We start from the raw sequence: 19854 nt of genomic DNA, 5'->3' as shown, positions 1-19854 counted from the left end.
TCGGCCTTCGTACCTTTACCACTCTCACTCTTGTTCTTTCTTGCTCTCATGGCCTGTCTCACCCTCTCTTCCTCTCTCCACCTCCCCCTTGTTTCTTCTAATCTTCACACTCCAGGGTATCTACAGCTGCATCCATGGGGTACAAATTGAGGAAAATAAATCCAGCAAAGACTCGCCCTCGGCCACCATGAAGAAGAACATGAACAACACCCACTCCAACATCCTGCGCTTGCTCCGCACTGCCAAGGACATGACCGCCGTCCCGGGCATTAACGGCTCGCCGCACGCCGCCCTGGAGTACAGCCACAGCGGCCGGGACTCGACCAGCTACGATGTCCAGGAGCACCGGCGCAGCCTGGTGGGCCACCCCGCCGACTGCAAGTCAGCGCCGCCCTACCTGCCAGAGGACAACATGTTCAGTGACTACATCAGCGAGGTGGAGAGGACTTTTGGCAACTTGCCCCTGAAGGACAGCAACCTGTACCAGGACCATTACCTGCACCACCACCCGGCCTCGGCTCTGGGTATGTCCGGCCCACCGCCTAACAGGCCGCGTAGCTTAGGCAGCAGTAGCTCGGTGGAGGGGGGCATGTTCGATTGCGACAGTTTAGGGGGAGGGGTAGCGCCCATCTTCACCACCCAGCCCCGTCCCTCCATGACTCACAGGAATACCAATAAGTTTGACCTGATCGCTGGCCACACCCCTGCGGATTCCAGCCAGGGTGGGTTCAAGGGAAACAATGTGTTTGGCAGGTTTTCTTTCAAAGGAGGTGCATCCAGCACGGGGCTCATCGGGGGTCACGACAGGTACTGTGGTGGGCGCGGGGGAGGCTCAGGGGGGGATGATGGGAACATTCGCTCGGATGTCTCGGATATATCCACGCACACTGTCACCTACGGCAACCTGGAGGGCAACAACAAGCGGCGTAAGCAGTACAGGGACAGCCTCAAAAAGAGGCCAGCTTCGGCCAAGTGCAGACGGGAGCAGGACGAAATAGAGCTGAGCGGCCTTCGGAGGAGAGCCCACCACCACACCGTCCACCACCACTTCCCCCACGGGCCCCTGGCACACCGCACGGTCTCACCTCCCCTGGGGCGGAAGAGGGGAGGCGGAGGGGGTAATTCTTCACCTTACTTGTTCCGCAAAGACAAAGAGAACCTGAGGGATTTCTATGCGGACCAGTTGCGCTCCAAGGAAGGCAAGGCCAAGTGGGAGCAAGAGGGTGGAAGTGGAGGAAGCGGCGTGGGCGGTGGAAGTGGTGGTGGTATCTGTAAAAGCTTAATACCTGTGGAAGACTTCCTCAAAGGTAAAGGCAAGAATCCGGAGTGTAAAGGTGGGCTTGGCTCAGTGTCGGCAGGGCAGCAGGCCCACACCTGCTGGGAGCAGGGGCTTTCTGGGCTGGGAGGTGGGGGCATAGCAGGGGGCGACTGGGAATGTCGAAACTGCCATAATGTGTGTCACCAAGGTGGAGGCGGCCCTTGCCCGGCTAGCGGGGTTGGCGGCAGCAGCAGTCGCCCCAGCTCCGCTAGCTGCAAGCACAGCGACTCGTGTCAGATCTCGCAGAGCAACCTTTACAACATCAGCGAGGATCTCAACATGGCGTACGCCGGAGTGAAGAGTAGCGTCGGACCCAGCCAAGCACAGACTCAGGCGCAGCGCAGGAAGATAGGCCCGGGCGGGAGGGTGTTACGGAGGCAGCACTCATATGACACGTTTGTGGACCTGCAGAGAGAGGGGGCGGGCCGCCGGGGAGGGGGCGGGGGAAAGTCTCCCCAGCCGCGGAGCGTGAGCTTGAAAGACAAAGACCGCTTCATGGAGGGCCCCAGCCCTTACGCTCACATATTCGAGAGGTACCTAGGGGAAAGAGAGTCTTCCATATTTGGGGGAGTAGGCGAGGACAGGACGAAGGGAGGCTCCTCCTTCAGTTTGTTCCGTGGAAGCGAAGGTGGGTTGCATCAGCGGTCCGTGGGGGAGAGAGACCTGAGGGACAGAGATAGAGCTTTGATGGGAGGTGGGGGCTGTGGTGCTGGTGGTAGCAGCAGAGGGGCCGGGACTTACTCCTTGTCTAAATCTCTCTACCCAGATAAGGTGAACCAGAACCCCTTCATCCCAACCTTCGGCGACGACCAGTGTCAATTACACGGCGCCCAACCGTACTACGTCAAAAAGCCACAGACGCAGCAGCAGCAGCAACAGCTTCTCAACAACAGCCGAGGAGGAGGGGACTTCCACGGCTCCATGGGAACGACTTCCTATTTGCCCAATGTGGCCCCCAGGTTCCCTAAAGAGCTGTGTCTGAGCGGGGTGGGGGTGCCCATGGGGAACCACCACGGGGCCAGCAAGCTACTGCCGGTGGGCAGGGACACGTTAGGCCTGGGGCCGGGACAGAGAGCCTTCAACGGTGCCAGCAACGGACACGTTTACGAAAAGCTCTCCAGCATTGAATCAGACGTCTGAGGGCGAAGACGGAGGAAGAGAGCGCGAAGGGAGAAGATGAAGTGGGCGAAGAAAAGGGGGAGAGAAACATACAGATGCTGATGACCTCTCAGTGTGACGAGAACGATGAGACACGATACTGTGTGTGTGTGTGTGTGTGTGTGTGTGTGTGTGTGTGTGTGTGTGTGCGTGTGCGTGTTCTCGACTAATTTGGACGATGCACACAGGCCACTGCAGGCAAAGCTGTGAAGTCTGGCGGGAGACAAGTTCTTTATGAAAAGAGAGGATTCTGGTGCTGCTCCGACGCTCAGAGAGAGATAGGAAGAGAGGGAGGGGGGAAGGGAAGAAAGGAAGGAAGGAAGGAAGGAAGGAGAGGGGGGAAAGTTAAATCAGATCTCCAGTCTCTGCTCTCTGCACTCGCTCATCGTCTTTCCCTCCTCCCTCCTGCAGTTCCTTCACACCAAAACAAACATTTTGTTCAACAACGAAAATACAATCATGAATGAGAAATCAACGCTTCTGTTGAAGTAACAGGGTAAACTAATAATAATTGTATTGATAATGTTAATAATATTATTTAATATTATTCCAGTGTTTAACGATGATGAGTTTTCTTTTTTTCTTTCCTTAAATTTCATTGATTTAACTAGTTCATGTTGCATATTTGTATGATGTTAATTCTTTCTTAGCTTACCAATATTACAGGATACCAGTCGTCTGATTATTTTTGCGGGGTTCTTGTACTTTGGACTCTTCTTTGCTCTTACTTCTTCATGTTTGATTTTTTTTTTTTTACATTTCTTACTCTTGAGTGCTGTGAAGTGTATGTGAAAGGCATGACTTGAGTGCATTCTATATACTTATACATTCGCAAAGAAGGTCTCTTTCTTTTCTGCTACAGAAGCAACATCATCATACTGATTTTGCCGTTTCCTCTCCGTTTTCTTTCTGCTCGGCAGTACCAAATGGGTCTCACATTTTGAGCTGGATGTGCCTTAAGGATTGATACCGATTTTCTACACACGGCGATCTGCTCTGTTGGCAGACAGATCCACCTGTAAAAAATTAGTCCAATTGATCAGAGTGTGAAAACACACCTGAAGAAGTCCGACGAGGGCCGAGGTTTCACGAGCGTGACAGACTTTTAGGCATTTGACAGATGTTGTAGTAAAAAGCTGCCTTGAAATGAAACTGAAATAGGTAAATCCCCAACAATAGAAGTAACCAATAGCAGGTTTACAAGGGTTAAAACCGCAGTGCCATGATTAACACACATTCCTGCCCCAAACCCAAAGCATCAGCTCAGTAGAGCCTTGTAAAGACATACCTACAATATAGGAACTCCTTCCACTTTTAACTTCCCAATTTGTCTGAACTGCAACTCCTTGAAATGATTTAAAAAGAAGCTCAACAGGCTATGTCCCCCCCCCCCCCCTACCTCCCTTCCTAGCCTCCTCAAACGCTGCTGTTCATGACAGATGACGACCCATTAAATACATGTAAGTCACATTTAATGTCCGCTCATTGCCTTCATCGCGTTCCACTGGGTCCGGCTCAATTGGCCGTGAAAGTCTTGCTGTTCAGGACGAGCCACATGACGGACCCACAGATTGAGGCCTCCGTTTCCAGAATGAGCAGCGTTGACGTTAATTATTTCATGAGTACGGCTATCAGCCCGGCCGGCTGCGTTTGCATTTGTCACATTTGACTGATACGGGAAGGAAAACAAAGTGTTGAACATATTCACTTGCTGGAGTAAAGGAGTCCAGTGAGCTCAAGTACGTAGATAAAGTTACATCTTTATAGCATAGTCATTTAACTGTTTTTCCTTCACAAACAAACTAGGGTAAATAGTACTAACAATGTGTACTCACTGTACAGCGACTAGATAGTGTTCCCCTTTGGTTAAAAACAATTGTTTGATATGCTTAAAGTTATTGGATGAGAGGATTCAGACCACTCCCACGTCTCAGCAGGTGAATATGAAGCCGCAAAGTTAGCTTAGCTTAGCTTGGATGTGATCGGGGAAGCAGCGAGCCTGGACAAAATCCACCTCACATCTCTGAAGTGCACAAATTAACACGTTATATATTCTTTGTGCAGGCCATGCAGAAACTGCAGTGTAACATTGACACATACTTTCTTGTAGTTGCCACAATGTTCAGCGACGAAATTGTCTGCACAACTGGTCACATCTTTTGCCAGATTCAAAAGAACAAGATATAACATATGAAATTAGAGTGCTGGTTGGCAGATGTTCTTATCTTTGGATGGAGCCAGTCTCGCTGCTTCCCAGCGTTTCCAGTCTTTGTGCTAAGCTAAGCTAACTGGCCTCTGGTCCTTTAAAGATCTGAGAGTGGTATCAAACCTTTCACCAGTCTCCACAAGGAAATAAAGCCCTTTTTGTTTCCAAAACGTCAGAATATCCCGTCCACCAGGAACAAGACAACCTTGATCATATAAGCCGGTGCCCATCATCATTTCTTCTCCGAACGGAAAATAAGGATTAACTTCACTATGTATTGTTACCTTGATTTCTACCCCACCCACCCCCACCCCACCCCCTACTGGCACACAATCTGTTTCACATGCTGAGATTTTGATGAAGGAAGGAATTTGCCCTCAAGACGTCCGAAGGTCGTGTGTGGATTGTGTCAGCTGCAGAGGTTTGAGGAGAAAAAGAAAGGAAGAGGAGGGCAGGAGCCAGTAAACAGCGTCCTGGAAGCAGGTGGTACGTTTAGTGGAAAGCCACGCCTTAGTTACGGCATCAGACATGCGGGTCATCTCTGCTCTCAACGCTGCACAGAAGCCACACGGAAGTTGTGTTTTGTTGCATTCACAGCCCTGTTAAAAACGTATTGGTAACGAAAATCATTTCCAGGTATTTACTGTCACCTGACTTCTTAAGCACAATATGACTGAATGGGTGGAATATATATTTTGTTTGTTGTACATCCCAGTCAAAACTCTGGAGGACTTCCCTCCTCTTGGTTGACAAGTCCGTACGTATGATACTAGGAGGTCTCTAGTGTTTGTAAGGACCTGCATGTATCCAGTTTTCTTTCTCTTTTTTAATATTAACGTTTAGCCCAGACAAACAATGGGCGTTTTTTGAAACAATATTTGGAATTGTTATCAATCTCATTCGTACTAATGATCCATGTAGTACTGTGGGTGCGTGCGTGCGTGTGCTTGTTTGTGCAGGGGAAAAAACAATCTTAACCGTCAAAATGTGTGTTATACTTTCATGAATAAGGCTAAATTGATTGAAAATTTCACTTGGATAGAAAACTTTGATTTTAAATATTAATTTTCTGCTAAAGTTTTCTTGATAGTTTGTTTTAATACTTTTAAACAAGGTTGAGGTCTTGATTAATACATTCATCGTCACTGAAGGAACCTTTTTTTTCATTTCAAATACTTTTCCTCTTGTTTCCCTTTTGAATATCTTGTTTCCTTATTTCTGTTATTGTACGTGCCTGAATACATACGCTTGATTACCTCTGTGTATGCTCACATGGGAGAGAGACAGAGAGAGTGCGTGCGTGTGTGTGTGTGTGTGTGTGTGTGTGTGTGTGTGTGTGTGTGTGTGTGTGTGTGTGTGTGTGTGTGTGTGTGTGTGTGTGTGTGTGTGTGTGTACGTGTACGTGAGTATGTGCGTGTGTGTGTGAGAGAGATAATTGTTTTGTTGTACATGTATTATAAAACTGTATGTAAATACTTTACCTCACGCTCATGGACTTTTGATAAAATCACTGAAAAAGAAACCTGGACAAAAACAACAGAGAATAGATCTATTTGGGATAAATCGTTGATTCGTAGGTTGCCCCTTGCGAAATTGCTTTTGTAACGACTTCAGGCCAGGATATGTGCAATCGTGTATTATTACACACATAGTGTGCACATTAAATGAGTTATGGCTCCTTCTTGTGTTTTTGATTTGGTCCAAGACCATATACTAAGAAGGTTGTTTTTTCTCAAAGCACCGCCATTAATTGGTTCACAGAAAGCACAATAGATTATCTGTTGCATTTATTTATTTTGTACAGAGGAAGTCTCTTTTTGCTCCTCTTCGACTACTCTTCTGTTTTTGTGTTGTTGTTTTATTTATTTGGTTGACAGAAGACAACTCCACCCCTGAGCTGTACAGATTGTGAACAATTTACATATGACAAAAAAATCTAGTTCGCCCTCGCAATTATTTTGTATGGAGAGAAGTTACTTGTGTGAAGAGAGTATTTCGAATTTTGATTGGATATTTAGTAATATTGAAAATGAGAGTAAACACAGTCGATGTGAAAATAAGTGCTGAGAAATATTCTTCTTCTGTCTCTTTGGAATAAAAGTGTTGAGTATTAATAAAAAATGAGAAATCTCAAGCTCACTGGTCTTGTTCTTTTAATTTCTATAATTGTTTTTCTTTTGCTTTCATGTCCTCGGGTTGTCTGCAAGCAACAGGGCGTCTTTCACACATGTCCTGATGATGTGTACTCGTCGACGTATCAACGGACCGATGTGTTGCGTCTGAGACGACGGCTGCAGGTCGTCTCCTGCAGACACGACTCGTCGTGCATCCAGATTGATTCACTCGTGTTGAATCATTGATCATGGGGACCAGAGAGGAAATTAATATAGATAGCTTGAGAATATAAAAGGAGGAGCAAGAGGCAAAAGAAGAAGAAGAGAGAGAGAAACATATAGGGAGGGATGATGCAAACTGCCCCCACCCCCCACACACACACACACACACAAAGCAATATGGATTCCCCCTCAGTCCTCAGACTCTCTTTTACTCCCAACGCCTTGACCAGCAACAGGAGTTATTTAAAGAAACCTGCAGAGTTGAAAATGTATACCGATGCCTCGAGGGTACGGATTTGGTGGAAGAATTTTAACATCTAAAGTCCCCTATGCCGACAGTAGAAATAATCCTTGAATCAGTTTTCATCTCAAAACACATATATTCTCACTTGTTTCGCTCCTTGCACCAACCCAACGAGCTCAAGATGCATTGCAACACATGGAACTATACTTCTTGACAATTAACTGTTACCTAGCAACTGGCTTTTTTTTCAGAGATGGGGAGGGGGTTGAGGAGGGGGGCGTAGACAGAATGAGAGAGAGAGAGAGAGATTTATACATTATTCCCACAGCATCTTAACTGGATCGGATGCAACAATGCATTGACAATACACTCCCAAAATGGAAAGTACAGCCTGAGCCCGACGCCCACACAATGTAGAGAGGAGAGGAGGAGGAGGAGGAGGAGGAGGAGGGGGGGGGGTTGATGTACATAGATATTGTTTGGAGAAGATAAAGAAAAAGGAGGGATGAAACTAGTGCAAAAGGGCGTGGGGGTTGGGGGGCGGGGCATAAGTGGAGCTCTGACAAGTGAGGAGGATGCACATGCAGGTTGAGAAGTGCTGCGGTGCTGCGGTGCATGTGACGCGTGGATGATGACAAGTGGAGTCGAAGAGAAGAGAAGAGGAAACTGGTTGCTGTAGAAACACTTGGCAAAGTTTTAATGAAGGCATAAAGTTTGCCAGTGCCCACAAAACACACACACACACACACACACACACATACACATGAGATCACCATACGCAAACAAACTGTAACAGTTTAGCTCCACGCCTTCCTTTTTGTAATAGTTGTTTTCATCCTGTCACACCATCTCGTCAATCCAACTCCCCTCACCTGCCTCTGATCACTCCCTCGTTAGTCCCTCATTCCCTTCACCTGGTCCTCACGCCCTTCTCACCTGCAGAGCATCCCCTCATTAGTCCCTCACTATTTAGCTCCCTCACTTCCACTTGTCCTCTGCTAGATTGTCTTGTGTTTTTGTGTCAAGTTCTCCAGTGTTATTAGAGTATATTCCTGACCTGCCTGTTCTGACCCTGCCTGCCTGCCCTGACCTCTGATTCTCTGCCCCGCCCCTTTTTGGACTTGTTTGCTTCTTCGACTGATCTCCCGGTTTTGACCCAGCCTGTTTCCAACCAAAGACAGTATTCTTTGTTACTCCTGTCTGAGTCGTGCTTTTGGGTCCACTCTTATAGCGTCGTGACACAAACAGTATAATTATGTTAGCAGATAATAGCTGCCCCTCAACACACACGAATACATCAGGCCTCCATGAATCAGATGTCAGGTCTGCTCCGGCAGCAGGAGAGCACTGACACCTTGTGGCCACCGCACGGTTACCGTGAGTGGTTCTACAGCACCGTGCACGTTTCAGTCATGACGCTGCTGGAAAATCAAATGCAAGTCCAGTATACGCCTGTAGGATGCGTTAAGGTGTTTTTTGTAGTCACTTTTTACTCGAGATGTTTTTATATCGTCGTTTTTAAAGGGATATTTCGTTAGAGTTCTAAAAATAATCAGATTGTTTTGGTTTTCAAAGGACCGAGGGAGTCGAGGCCGAGATCTCTTGACTTAATAGTTTGTAGTCAAGCTTCAAAGACACCATGTGATTACTTGTTCCACAAGACAATTCAATAGAGTATTTCATTACAGCTCAGTTTATAATGGCGGCTTCATGTAAAAACATTTCAAATCAGTTGGGTTTCACCCAATTGGTGAAAACCTCGATGAAATAATTATTAATAGTTTTATTTTTGAATGTATGCCTTTTGCTTCTTCACGTCTCCCGTCATACTGGTTTGTGTTCTGCTGTTATGCTGTGAGTAAATGAAACGTGAATAAATTACAAAAATAGAGGGAACATATGAAATGTATCCATAAAAATGGGTAATATAACAATATAGGTCTTTTTCTGTTTCTGTTTTTAATGAGCAATTATTGTCCTGCTTCATTGCACAATTGTTCTCAATTTAACTGCCCATTTAATTGCATGAAGCCTCTTTTAATCAAAAACTCCACGACTGTCAATAATGACTGGTTTGCAGGTATCCACGTGATCCAACAGCAACATATTGATTACATTATTGTGCCTAATAAATGCAAAGCAAAAATGTACATCACGTAAGAACAACATATTCTCTTAGAGGTAAGCCAGGCAATGAGCTAATAGTATTATTAATAATTATATAGGCTATATATATATCATATTCGTATTAAAGAAGGAGCTTGTGTTTCGTATGTGACAGAACTGGGCAATAAGATTGTTTATTAAGAGATATTTATTGAGTAATACAAACCATATGGTCTCTGCATGATCCCACTTAAGGCGACTGCAGCATGTCTGGAATATGTTAGTTTTTCCAAAAATTAAAATCTATACAGCGACATCATATTCGTAGAAGCTCCATTTCAACTTTCTCCTCGCCTCCATCATGTGTGTTTATATCTCTCTCTGAACCGGCGTCCCTCCCCAGTTCTTCAGGACTCTCACCCGTCTCCTCCTCACCACCCGGCTCCTCCTCCGCGGAGCCCGCCCGCCTCCCGCCTCCTCCTCCCCCACCTCCCGGTAGCCGTGGTGACGGAGGAACGGTTCCAGGGTTGCTAGGCGATGAGAGAGCTCGGTGATGCGCTTGCGCAGCAGTGAGACTTCTCTGAACAGGTCGTTGACGGACTCGGAAAGAGGGCGCACCCTGCAGGACGAACAGAGAATGTTCACATAATGTAATATAATCTTGTATTATATTATATAATATAACATAATAAATAAAAAAATATATGATATGATACAATATACTATGATTGATCATATCATTGAATATAAAACTAGAACGGGCACTCGGTAGAGCGCATACCTTCGCATATCACAAGATTGGGCATTGAATTATGAACATTTTGGCATTAGTTGCATGCCAATTGGATATAAATTGTAAATGGTAAAAAGAAGATTTTGACCTTTTCATGACCTTGACCTTAACCTTTGACCCGATCGATCCCAAAATCTAATCAAATGGTCCCCGGATAATAACCAATCATCCCACCAAATTTCATGCGATTCAAGAAGATGTTGACCTTTTTCATGACCTTGACCTTTGACCCGATCAATCCCAAAATCTAATCAAATGGTCCCCGGATAATAACCAATCATCCCACCAAATTTCATGCGATTCGGTTTAATACTTTTTTACTTATGCGAATAACACGCACGCACGCACACACGCATACAAATACACGGCGATCAAAACATAAGATATAATATAATATAATGTATATCATATTATATTATATAATAATAAACCTTGCAGACGACGATGTGTTGCCAAACACTAACTTCCACGCACTGCTGAGTATCCTCGCTGCTACGCGGTTATGCAGACAGACAGCTTGGGGAGTTTAAATAGATTGTTGGTAAGATTGCATGATGTATCTCAATCTCATAGCCTACAACGACTTGTAGTGTGTGTAGACACGGCAATAGCCAGTTGTTGGTCCCCCACAATACAGCGGTGGTCTCTGCAGACACGCCGGACAGAGATCTTCCCTCTGCACCTTTCAAGTGAAAGTAACCTCTTGAACCAAATGTGTGATTAGGGAGGGGTTCAAGTTACCGGGAGTAGTCAGGCAGCAGTGCATTGGGCTCCGAGTGCAGCAAGGTCTTGATTTCCCGGAAGATGCGTTTTCCCCAAGCATCTAAAACTCTGGTCACACTGAGCACTGAGGTCACATTCACGCTATCCGCTGAAAGCACAACACCACGCCTTCAATTGATAGAAAAACACACCGTATGAATCATAAACATCACAGGCACATGCGTCATAATAACTTTATCCAAACATGTACCTCATCTCTGAAGAGTTTCTTAAATTGCAGCTTTCTATTCAGTTCATTCATTAATTATCTTAATAATTCACAACCTCAAACGTTTTGCAACAACATGATTTACTGGCCTACAACCTGCAAAGCGTCAAGAGATCAAAGGGAGGCCTGTGATTTACTACCTTCCTCTCTGTAGTTCCAGTAGCCGTATTCCAGATCGTTCTCATTGCCCGCTGAAAAGACACCAGTTGCCATGGCAACCACCATGAGTAGTGTCCACAGAAAAGGAGGGGCCATGGCAGGCGGATGCTTCCCCGTTTAAAAAATAAAAAATAAAAATATAGAGAGGAAGAGAAGAGAAAAAATATAACTTGTGTTTTCGGTTGAAAAGGAAAAGTTACATTCGTCAGTGGTTAGCAGGTCCGTCTTTCAATCAGGGGATTGGTAGTTCAGTTCCCACCCTAGTCGATATGTCCTTGAGCAAGACACTTAACCCTAAATTGTCTAATGTAACATGATTGTAAGTCGCTTTGGATAAAAGTGTCAGCTGAATGAAATGTAATGTAATGGTTGAAACAGAAACAGACTTCATGAGCATCAGCCATGAAAGAGTCAGCAGATGTGGACACACATCTGTGGACAGTGGTGGAAAGTAAAGTTATTACATTTACTTAAGTACATTGCCGAGGTACGGATTTTGATATATTTCCATGCTCTTGCTCGACCACCACATGTAGAGAGGTGCCTTTCATTCTTTGAACTTTAAAACCAACCATAAATAAAAGATATACCTCTAGTTACAACATATCTTTTTTTAAACTATTCTTTAAAAAATCACTTACTTCAACTGAAATACGTTTTTGTCCGGCGACAGTCCTCCCTGTGTCAGTTATCATAAGAGAATGACCACAGTCCAATCTGACTCGACTAACAACACATGTATGCGTACTTTAATCCTGTGACTCCATGTGTGTGAGGAAAAACAAAAGAGACGGAGAAAGCCGACGACCCAGAAGAGAGGCGTAGAAAAAATAATTGCATCCAGATGACAAAGTCTGTGAGTCAAACTGGACAATAACAAGCCGCTGACTCAATGTTGAAGGAATTGTATTATTATATCAGGGAATATGAGTTTGAAAGGCTGATCAAAAGGCGCAGTAAAAATTAGTCTGACTATAACCCGATACAGCTTGTTTCCCATCTGGATGACAACATCAGCAGAAATCAAACAGTGTCTCTGTAATAACTGCATGTCTTCACTTTGCAGACTACAAATGGGAAGAAGCGTCGCAGGCTGGAATAAAAGAGCAAATGAGCCAATCCTCACGACTTTGAAGTTATGATAACTTTCAGCAGGAAGTCCCTCTCCCATCATATTGAATGCCAGATGCTCCTCTCCACGGTCCTGGCCTTTTCTCCTTATTTCTTCCTCCCTCTCTCTCTCTCGCTCTCTGTCTCTTTCTCTCTTTCTCTCTCTAATCTCAAAACTGTAATATAATTCGGAGAAGATTGTGGCAGGACTAGTGTTGAGTTTAAAATGTCCTTATTAGTGGAGAGCTGCCGTATCTTTACACTCCTCACACACGCCCAACTCCTATTATTCCCCAGTGTTAAAAATTCAGTGTTAAAGTGAATTGACTGTTTTAGAGTTATTAAAACAATAGCAAGAGTAAATACAACCAATTTAGCCCCCAATGTTGGTGTAAGTAAAATATAAAGTAAATTGACTCTTTCAGAGTCATTACAACTAGAGCAAGAAAAACCCCCAGTGTTGACAACATTCACTGTTACTCTGGAAAGCTCCGCCCCCTCCTCCTTTCAAATTGAGTTTCATCACACGCATTTTAATTCTTTCTCTAAATCACTTTGTTATATTCAATTGTAATAACATACCGGAAATAAGTCAGAAACTATTATGGAATATACAGTTTACACTCTGACTTACTTCCTGTAACAGGTTATATATTTAAATAAATACTCAAGTATTAGTTCTGGATTCCAAATGTCAATACAATTACAGAAATACTGACAACAACGTGTATTATCAGAGTAAAAGTAATTAGCAATATTGCCCTATATTATTATGTTGTTGGATCATTCTCTTCTGATGCATTTCGAGTAAGCCAAACTTAATTGCAGCGCTGCATTGATGATGTTGACCGATGGACATTTACCAACTATTTTGGAAAACGTTCAGCCATTTTTTCATGCAACATTGATATCTCTTTTGACTACATCATAAATTAGCCAAATTCGATTTGATTAATCGATCAGCAGACTCATTTCTGATTAGCTACTTTTAATTAGTTTACATGCTTTGAGGTATAGTTTTATCTATATCAACAATGCATTTATATGATTTTTTTTCTGAACAGCAGCAAGGAACAAAAGCTGTAAAATAGATGTAGTGAAGTAAAAGGTACAACATCCTTGGTTGTGAGAAAAAGGGAAATACTGAAGTCTTATAGGTTGTGCTTCTTTCAAGTCAAGACGCTATTGGACAATTAAAAGATCAGAATCAGAATCAGAATCAGTTTTATTGGCCAAGTAAGTTTGCACAAACAAGGAATTTGACTGGGTAAAGTGTCTCTCAGTGCTTACACAAAATATACATTTCAACACGGTACAATACAGAACAAACAAAACAAAACAAACAGTGCAGTACAGAACAAACAGTGCAACGGTCTAAGAAGTTTTTGAAAGTGACTTAAAGTATATACAAGAGGAATGGCTATATACAGTAGCTGTGAAACAGTAGTGCCAGAAGAAGTGGAGAGTGCGAGAAGTGCAGGGATAAATATATATGCTCCAGTGGGTTATTGTTTAGTAGTGAGATGGCGAGGGGGAAGAAACTGTTTTTGTGTCTCGAGGTTTTGGCGAACAGTGATCTGTAGCATCTACCAGAGGGGAGGAGTTTGAATAGTTTGTGTCTGGGGTGGGAGGAGTCTGCAGTGATTTTTCCTGCCCGTTTCCTGACTCTGGAGGTGTACAGGTCTTGGATGGTGGGCAGGTTGGCACCGATGATCTTCTCTGCAGACCTGACTGTCCGTTGGAGTCGGTTCTGGTCCAGTTTGGTGGCCGATCCAAACCAGACAGTGATTGAAGTGCACAGAACAGACTCTATAACTGCGGTGTAGAACATGATCAGCAGCTCCTGAAGCAGGTTGTACTTCCTAAACTGGCGCAGGACGTATATCCTCTGCTGGGCCTTCTTGATGATTTTGTTGACATTAGGTTCCCACTTCAGGTTCCGGGAGATTGTGGATCCCAGAAACCTGAAGGATTCCACAGCCAACACAGTGTTATTGAGTATGGTGAGGGGGGGCAGTGCTGGGGGGCTCCTCCTGAAGTCCACTGTCATCTCCACAGTCTTAAGCGTGTTCAGCTCGAGGTTGTTGCGACCGCACCACAGGACCAGCTGTTCAACTTCCCGCCTATATGCAGACTCGTCATCATCACGGATGAGGCCGATGACTGATGTGTCGTCTGCAAATTTTAGGAGTTGAACAGATGGGTCTCCTGAGGTGCAGTCGTTGGTGTAGAGGGAGAAGAGCAGTGGGGAGAGCACGCATCCCTGAGGTGCACCAGTGCTGACTGACCGGGTGCTGGATGTTGTTTCTCCCAGCCTCACCTGCTGCTTCCTGTCCATCAGGAAGTTAGTAATCCACTGACAGGTGGAGGCAGGCACAGTGAGCTGGGTGAGTTTGGTGAGGAGGACTTCTGGGATGATGGTGTTGAACGCTGAGCTGAAGTCCACGAACAGCATCCTTGCATCGGTCCCTGGGGAGTCGAGGTGTTGCAGGATGGAGTGCAGCCCCATGTTGACTGCATCATCCACTGACCTGTTTGCCCGGTAGGCAAACTGCAGAGGGTCCAGCAGGGGGCCTGTGATGCCCTTCAGATGGGTCAATACCAGTCTCTCAAAGGACTTCATGACCACAGACGTCAGGGCGACGGGCCTGTAGTCATTCAGTCCAGTGATGGAGGATGTTTTGGGAACCGGGATGATGGTGGAGCGTTTGAAGCAGGAGGGGACTTCACACAGCTCCAGAGATCTGTTGAAGATCCGTGTGAAGATGGGGGCCAGCTGATCAGACAGGAGGGTGACACACCGTCTGGGCCTGCTGCCTTCCTCGTCTTCTGTCTCTGAAAGAGCCGGCACACATCCTCTTCACAGACCGTCAGTGCCGGTGGGGGGTCAGGGGGGAGGGGGGAGGTGATAACAGGGGATGCAGATGATTGTGTGAAGTCTGAGTTGGAGCGGGTGAGGGGTGTGAATGTGGGGTGATCAAACCTGCAGTAAAACACATTCAGATCGTCAGCCAGTTGAGGGTTCTCCATGGAGTGGGGGGAGGATTTCCTATAGTTGGTGATGTCCCGCAGGCCTCTCCACACCGACGCAGGGTCGTTAGCTGAAAACCTGTTTTTCAGCTTTTCAGAGTAGCTTCTCTTTGCTACTCTGATCTCTGGAAAGATGTTTACAGTTTACTCCCCATGATAGATTGGAGGGGACAGGACATGAGATGGAATTTATTATTCTTAATTGACTGGCATCCAGATGTTATTGCAGCTCTCTGCGTCTGTTTGATAGTTGTGGCTCAGATGAGGTCAGAGTTGGCCACTAACACAGCCAAGAGAGAACATAGTGTGGTGAGTGGAGACAGGAGAGAAGAGAGAGGAGAGGGGAGAAGGGAGAAAGAAGAATGGAGAGAGGGGAAAGGAGAAAGGAGAAATGAGAGAGGAGAAGGAAGCGAGAAGAGAGGAGAGAGAAGAGAGGCTAGAGGAGAGAGGAGAGTGAAACAAGGAGGGGGGGGGGGGGGAGCAGACAAACAAACAAGGGTTGAAATGATAATAATAACCAATGTACCTCAACATCTGCGCGCTGAGTGAAGAAGTCACAACAACTATCAGCCACAGCTGGTTCACATTACCAACAGGCAGTTTGCCACCTTTCAGCTGGATTCCAGCCTCATACACACACACACACACACACACACACACACACACACACACACATACACACATACACACACACCGTACTTTCTCCTTTACTGCTCGAGTCGGTTGCTTCCATTGTCCTTTGAATAATCACGTGACTCCAACACTGTCCCGCTGTGGAGGAAAGACAACATTGAACTTCACTTCTCAACCAGAGGCTGACATAACAGAAATCATGCCGCCAGAAAAATAAATACCTCTTAAATCAATAAAGTTAGGGGCCTACGTTTGTACACTTGTATTTTGATGTGGATGTCTCCTGGTGGTCTCCAATTCTTTTGGGCTTAAATGTTAAATCTCACTTGTAAATTTTCTTTTTCTTAGTGCTCCCAAACTAGTCTGTCTCCAAATAAATACGATATTTTGAGGAAGTAGTTCTGGCAGAAAAAGAGGAAGGCCAGCGTTGCAATTCATGTTCCAAGACAAACTGAAACACTCAATATATATACAGCTTCAACAAGGACGACGAATAGCGTCCCTGCCAGAACCCCGAGGATCACAGCATGGAGGCTCGACAAGTTCGGCATCTTTCTTTCATGTCGACCTGGATATTTGTCTTTTTCTTCCTCGCTGCGTGCTCAGGAATGGCCTCACCAAGTAAGCCACCTAAACTTTATTTTTTGACAATGTACTCATGGAGTAAAGATTGAAACGTGATAGAAACACAGTTGCGGACCACTAATCTAACTCTTCGATTGTTTGCAGTAAAATAAGATATGTGTTTCTTTAGCGTCATATCAACGACAACTAATGATTATTTTTATTACCAATCTATTTTAGGTAGGGGATGGAGGGGGGGTGAACCATATACTCTACCTAATCTAGAAATGTAATTTTATAAAACATATAGTGTTCAAATAGCCTTAAAGTGTTTATGCTTATATGAAAGGGAGAAAAACAGCAGATTTGCACATTTGAGAAGCTCTAACCAGAGAATGTAAGCATGTAAATGTATGTATATGTATGTAATGTTTTTGTTTTACAATTGGCCGACTTTTCGAGTCATCGAGTAATCATTTCAGCTCCAATATGACCCTCTGTGTCCTCTCACAGAACTCCACCTTGAAAGGACAGTGTTTGTGGCCTTCGCAGGCGAAGGGCTCAACCTAGACTGTGAGCTGAACCTTCCAGTAAACGAGAGCAGCGGCGTCCTGACGTGCTCCGATCCGCTCCACAAACCGATCTACAGCTGTCCCATCGCCGAGAGCCACGGCCAGCCGCAAACACTTCTTCTAATATTGGAGCTGGTAAACATGACCGCTTCAGGAGAATACAGTTGCCGATATAAAACAGCTGCAGTGTACTGGTATCTTCGAGTGAGAAGTGAGTATGAAAAGGAGAAAATGTGAATGAAAAATGTAAGTGAACAGTCGTTTGAGTTTTGTTGGCAAAATATTGATTCATAATTTCCATGAGCGTAGAATGTGATGGGATTTGTTGGAGAACCATGGAAAAAGTAAGGTGGTGGGACAGGAAGTTCAGTTGTCAGCATAATTATGCAGGTGTCACTTAATGAATTTAATTTTGGTTGGCCAAAAATGTCCAATTCAGCATTAGTTTGTACTCTCGTGTCACTTCTGGTTGCAAATAAACAAGATGGCGGCGACCAAAACCTCGAACTCGCGGCTTCAAAGAGTCAACAAACCAATCAATGATGTCAAAGTGACTACTTTCACTCTCGGGATACATTGTTGGAATTGACATGTTGGTTTCCAATGAGTCTTTAACCTTTGAATCAACATGAGTTTTGACTCATTCAACCAACTGATGGTTTAATTTGAAGAATAGTAAGAGCCCACCAAGGAAAGAAATCTAATAAAAAATATACAGAATTCTGTGACAAAAACAACAAAAAATCTTTATTATCCCTCTAACAGTTTGTGACACTTCAGATTTATCTTGGGACCCCTTGGAGGGTCCTGACTCTCTGCTTGGGAACTCCCTATGTCAAAAGCCACTCGTGAACTAATACTGATGATGTATTAAGTTTACATCAAAATAACCCAAAAAGTCCATTGCGGGTGTCTTGCCAGGTGACAGCCACTGGGACAACGGAATGTCGTATTTCACAGAAGTCATCACCGCCGCCGGCCTTATCTGTCTGCTGCTGGTTTTCAGTGTGGTCAGCTCAGTGTATGTCTTCAGAGGACATGGGGTAAGATGTGTCCTGCTTAGGAGCACAGACGTTAAGAAACAGCATGTTGCAATGTCAGAATGTTGTTTCGTTATGACAGATGAGTTGAGTGTTTTTAATGTTTGATGGTGTACCAGCAACTAAGTCACCTCTTCAACTCAAAAAATTAATTGATTCATGAATAAATATATTAAAACACAGACGGACTGGAAAACTGGGCCGGAGTCCTGCTACATCACCAGAACACCGTTGTGACTTTTAGTCTATAGTTTTTGTTATTAATTAATCTTTTGATGCCTTCAATTGCTTTTGTTTAGACAGACTGCCACACTAAATGTGGCAGAAAAGGAAATCAGAAAAGAGAAGAAAGGAAAAAAGGAGAGACGGTGGACAACAACGTGGATGTGATAACGTCTCCGACTACGTCTTTCTATGCAGTAAGCACCTTTCTACTCATCAGTGTAAAAGACAGACACAGATTCCACTTGAATTCAACGGCAAGACGCAATATTTGCCCACCAGCTCCCCTGCATGTTCATTGTTATATGTCTAAATTATATGGGAAATTCTCTCAGAGTCTAGAGGCTCGGCCCAGGTCCATTTATGATGTGCTGGACCACTCAACTGTCAATAGAGAGCCAGACCGAAGCAAAGCTAAACAAAAGAAAAAGGAACCTGGAGAGCCGGTGAGTGTGGACTTCAGTTGCTTCGTCATGTTTCTCCGTTTATTAGCGGAAAGCAATGCAACATGCAGTTGGTGACCTGTCTCCTGCTTCCTCCACAGGTGGTGCAGACCGCAAAAGACCAGCATGAAGGCGTATTTGATTCTGTCTATGAGAACTTTTGAATCGGAGATAAACTTGTTCCAAAAGATTGTGACATTTATATTAGTGCCTGAGAGGATCACAGTTTGCTTTTCTGAGTCATTGTCACTTGTTACCAGAAAGTATTTAGATTCTTTAAACATGAAAGTAACAAAACAACCATGTAAAAATACTGTGTTACATGTAAATTAGTCACGTAAAAATACAAAAGCATCATCAGCGAATAATAAATCAGAGAACAAAAGCAAAACTACCCAGTATGCAGGCGAAATCGGCATTGTATTATTTTATTTATACAGATATATTAACATTGTAATGTTTGGTTGCGCTGGAGCTGGGCTAATATTACTACTATATTATTTAGAAGTAAAACATTTATTGTAAAAATGTAATGTATAACAATACTGCATTGTTCATATTGAGGTGTAAAATAAATGTAGTTGAGTAAAATGAACAATAAAATGATAAAGTACAATGTTTCTCTTTGAATTATAGGAAGAGATAAAAAAAAAACTATAAGTAAAGCATCTCTGAGTTTTACTGCAGACATAAATACATCTGCCACCAGTCTCAGAGTCAGAGCATAGAACTATGAAATCAGAGCATAGAACCCTCAGGTTAGAGCTTAGAACCCTAAGATCAGAACATAGAACATTGAGATCAGAGAACACTGAGGCCAGATCATAGGACACTGAGGTCAGATCATAGAACCCTGAGGTCAGAGCATAGAACCGCTGAGATCAGAGCCTAGAACCTTGAGGTCAGAGAATTAAACCTTGATATTAGAG

At 44.3% G+C, this 19854-nt stretch overlaps 3 protein-coding genes across 4 annotated transcripts in view; 2 read left to right on the top strand and 1 right to left on the bottom strand.

Moving 5' to 3' along the window:
* grin2bb (glutamate receptor, ionotropic, N-methyl D-aspartate 2B, genome duplicate b) overlaps positions 1-6816 on the top strand; it is a 38589-nt gene extending 31773 nt beyond the window's left edge. Inside the window, exon 11 of the mRNA XM_056410394.1 lies at positions 116-6816. Within this exon, the coding sequence (XP_056266369.1) occupies positions 116-2458 (2343 nt within the window). The 3' untranslated portion in view covers positions 2459-6816. The remainder of the gene's footprint in view (positions 1-115) is intronic.
* A 2721-nt stretch (positions 6817-9537) lies between these two features.
* Positions 9538-12096, bottom strand: si:ch211-243a20.3 (uncharacterized protein LOC100151507 homolog). Its single transcript, XM_056410423.1, has 4 exons — positions 11953-12096; positions 11293-11419; positions 10903-11032; positions 9538-9987 (listed from the first exon to the last, which is right to left on the bottom strand). Exons 1-4 carry the CDS (start codon positions 12004-12006, stop codon positions 9738-9740), a joined length of 561 nt encoding a protein of 186 aa, XP_056266398.1. The 5' UTR covers positions 12007-12096; the 3' UTR covers positions 9538-9737.
* Positions 12097-16580: 4484 nt separating this feature from the next.
* LOC130190799 (uncharacterized) lies at positions 16581-19541 on the top strand. 2 transcript variants are annotated; one of them, XM_056410421.1, is made up of 6 exons: positions 16581-16705; positions 17162-17431; positions 18181-18263; positions 18560-18679; positions 18818-18928; positions 19027-19541. In XM_056410421.1, the coding sequence occupies exons 1-6, from the start codon at positions 16612-16614 to the stop codon at positions 19087-19089; spliced, it is 741 nt and encodes a 246-aa protein (XP_056266396.1). In that variant the 5' UTR covers positions 16581-16611; the 3' UTR covers positions 19090-19541. The 2 variants fall into 2 exon arrangements, with proteins under 2 accessions (XP_056266396.1, XP_056266395.1); XM_056410420.1 differs by having other exon boundaries at positions 18142-18263.
* Positions 19542-19854: the final 313 nt, after the last annotated feature.

The sequence above is a fragment of the Pseudoliparis swirei genome, chromosome 24 (assembly GCF_029220125.1).
Source record: "Pseudoliparis swirei isolate HS2019 ecotype Mariana Trench chromosome 24, NWPU_hadal_v1, whole genome shotgun sequence".
Lineage (NCBI taxonomy): Eukaryota > Metazoa > Chordata > Actinopteri > Perciformes > Liparidae > Pseudoliparis > Pseudoliparis swirei.
This window is presented reverse-complemented; position numbering and strand designations above follow the sequence as displayed.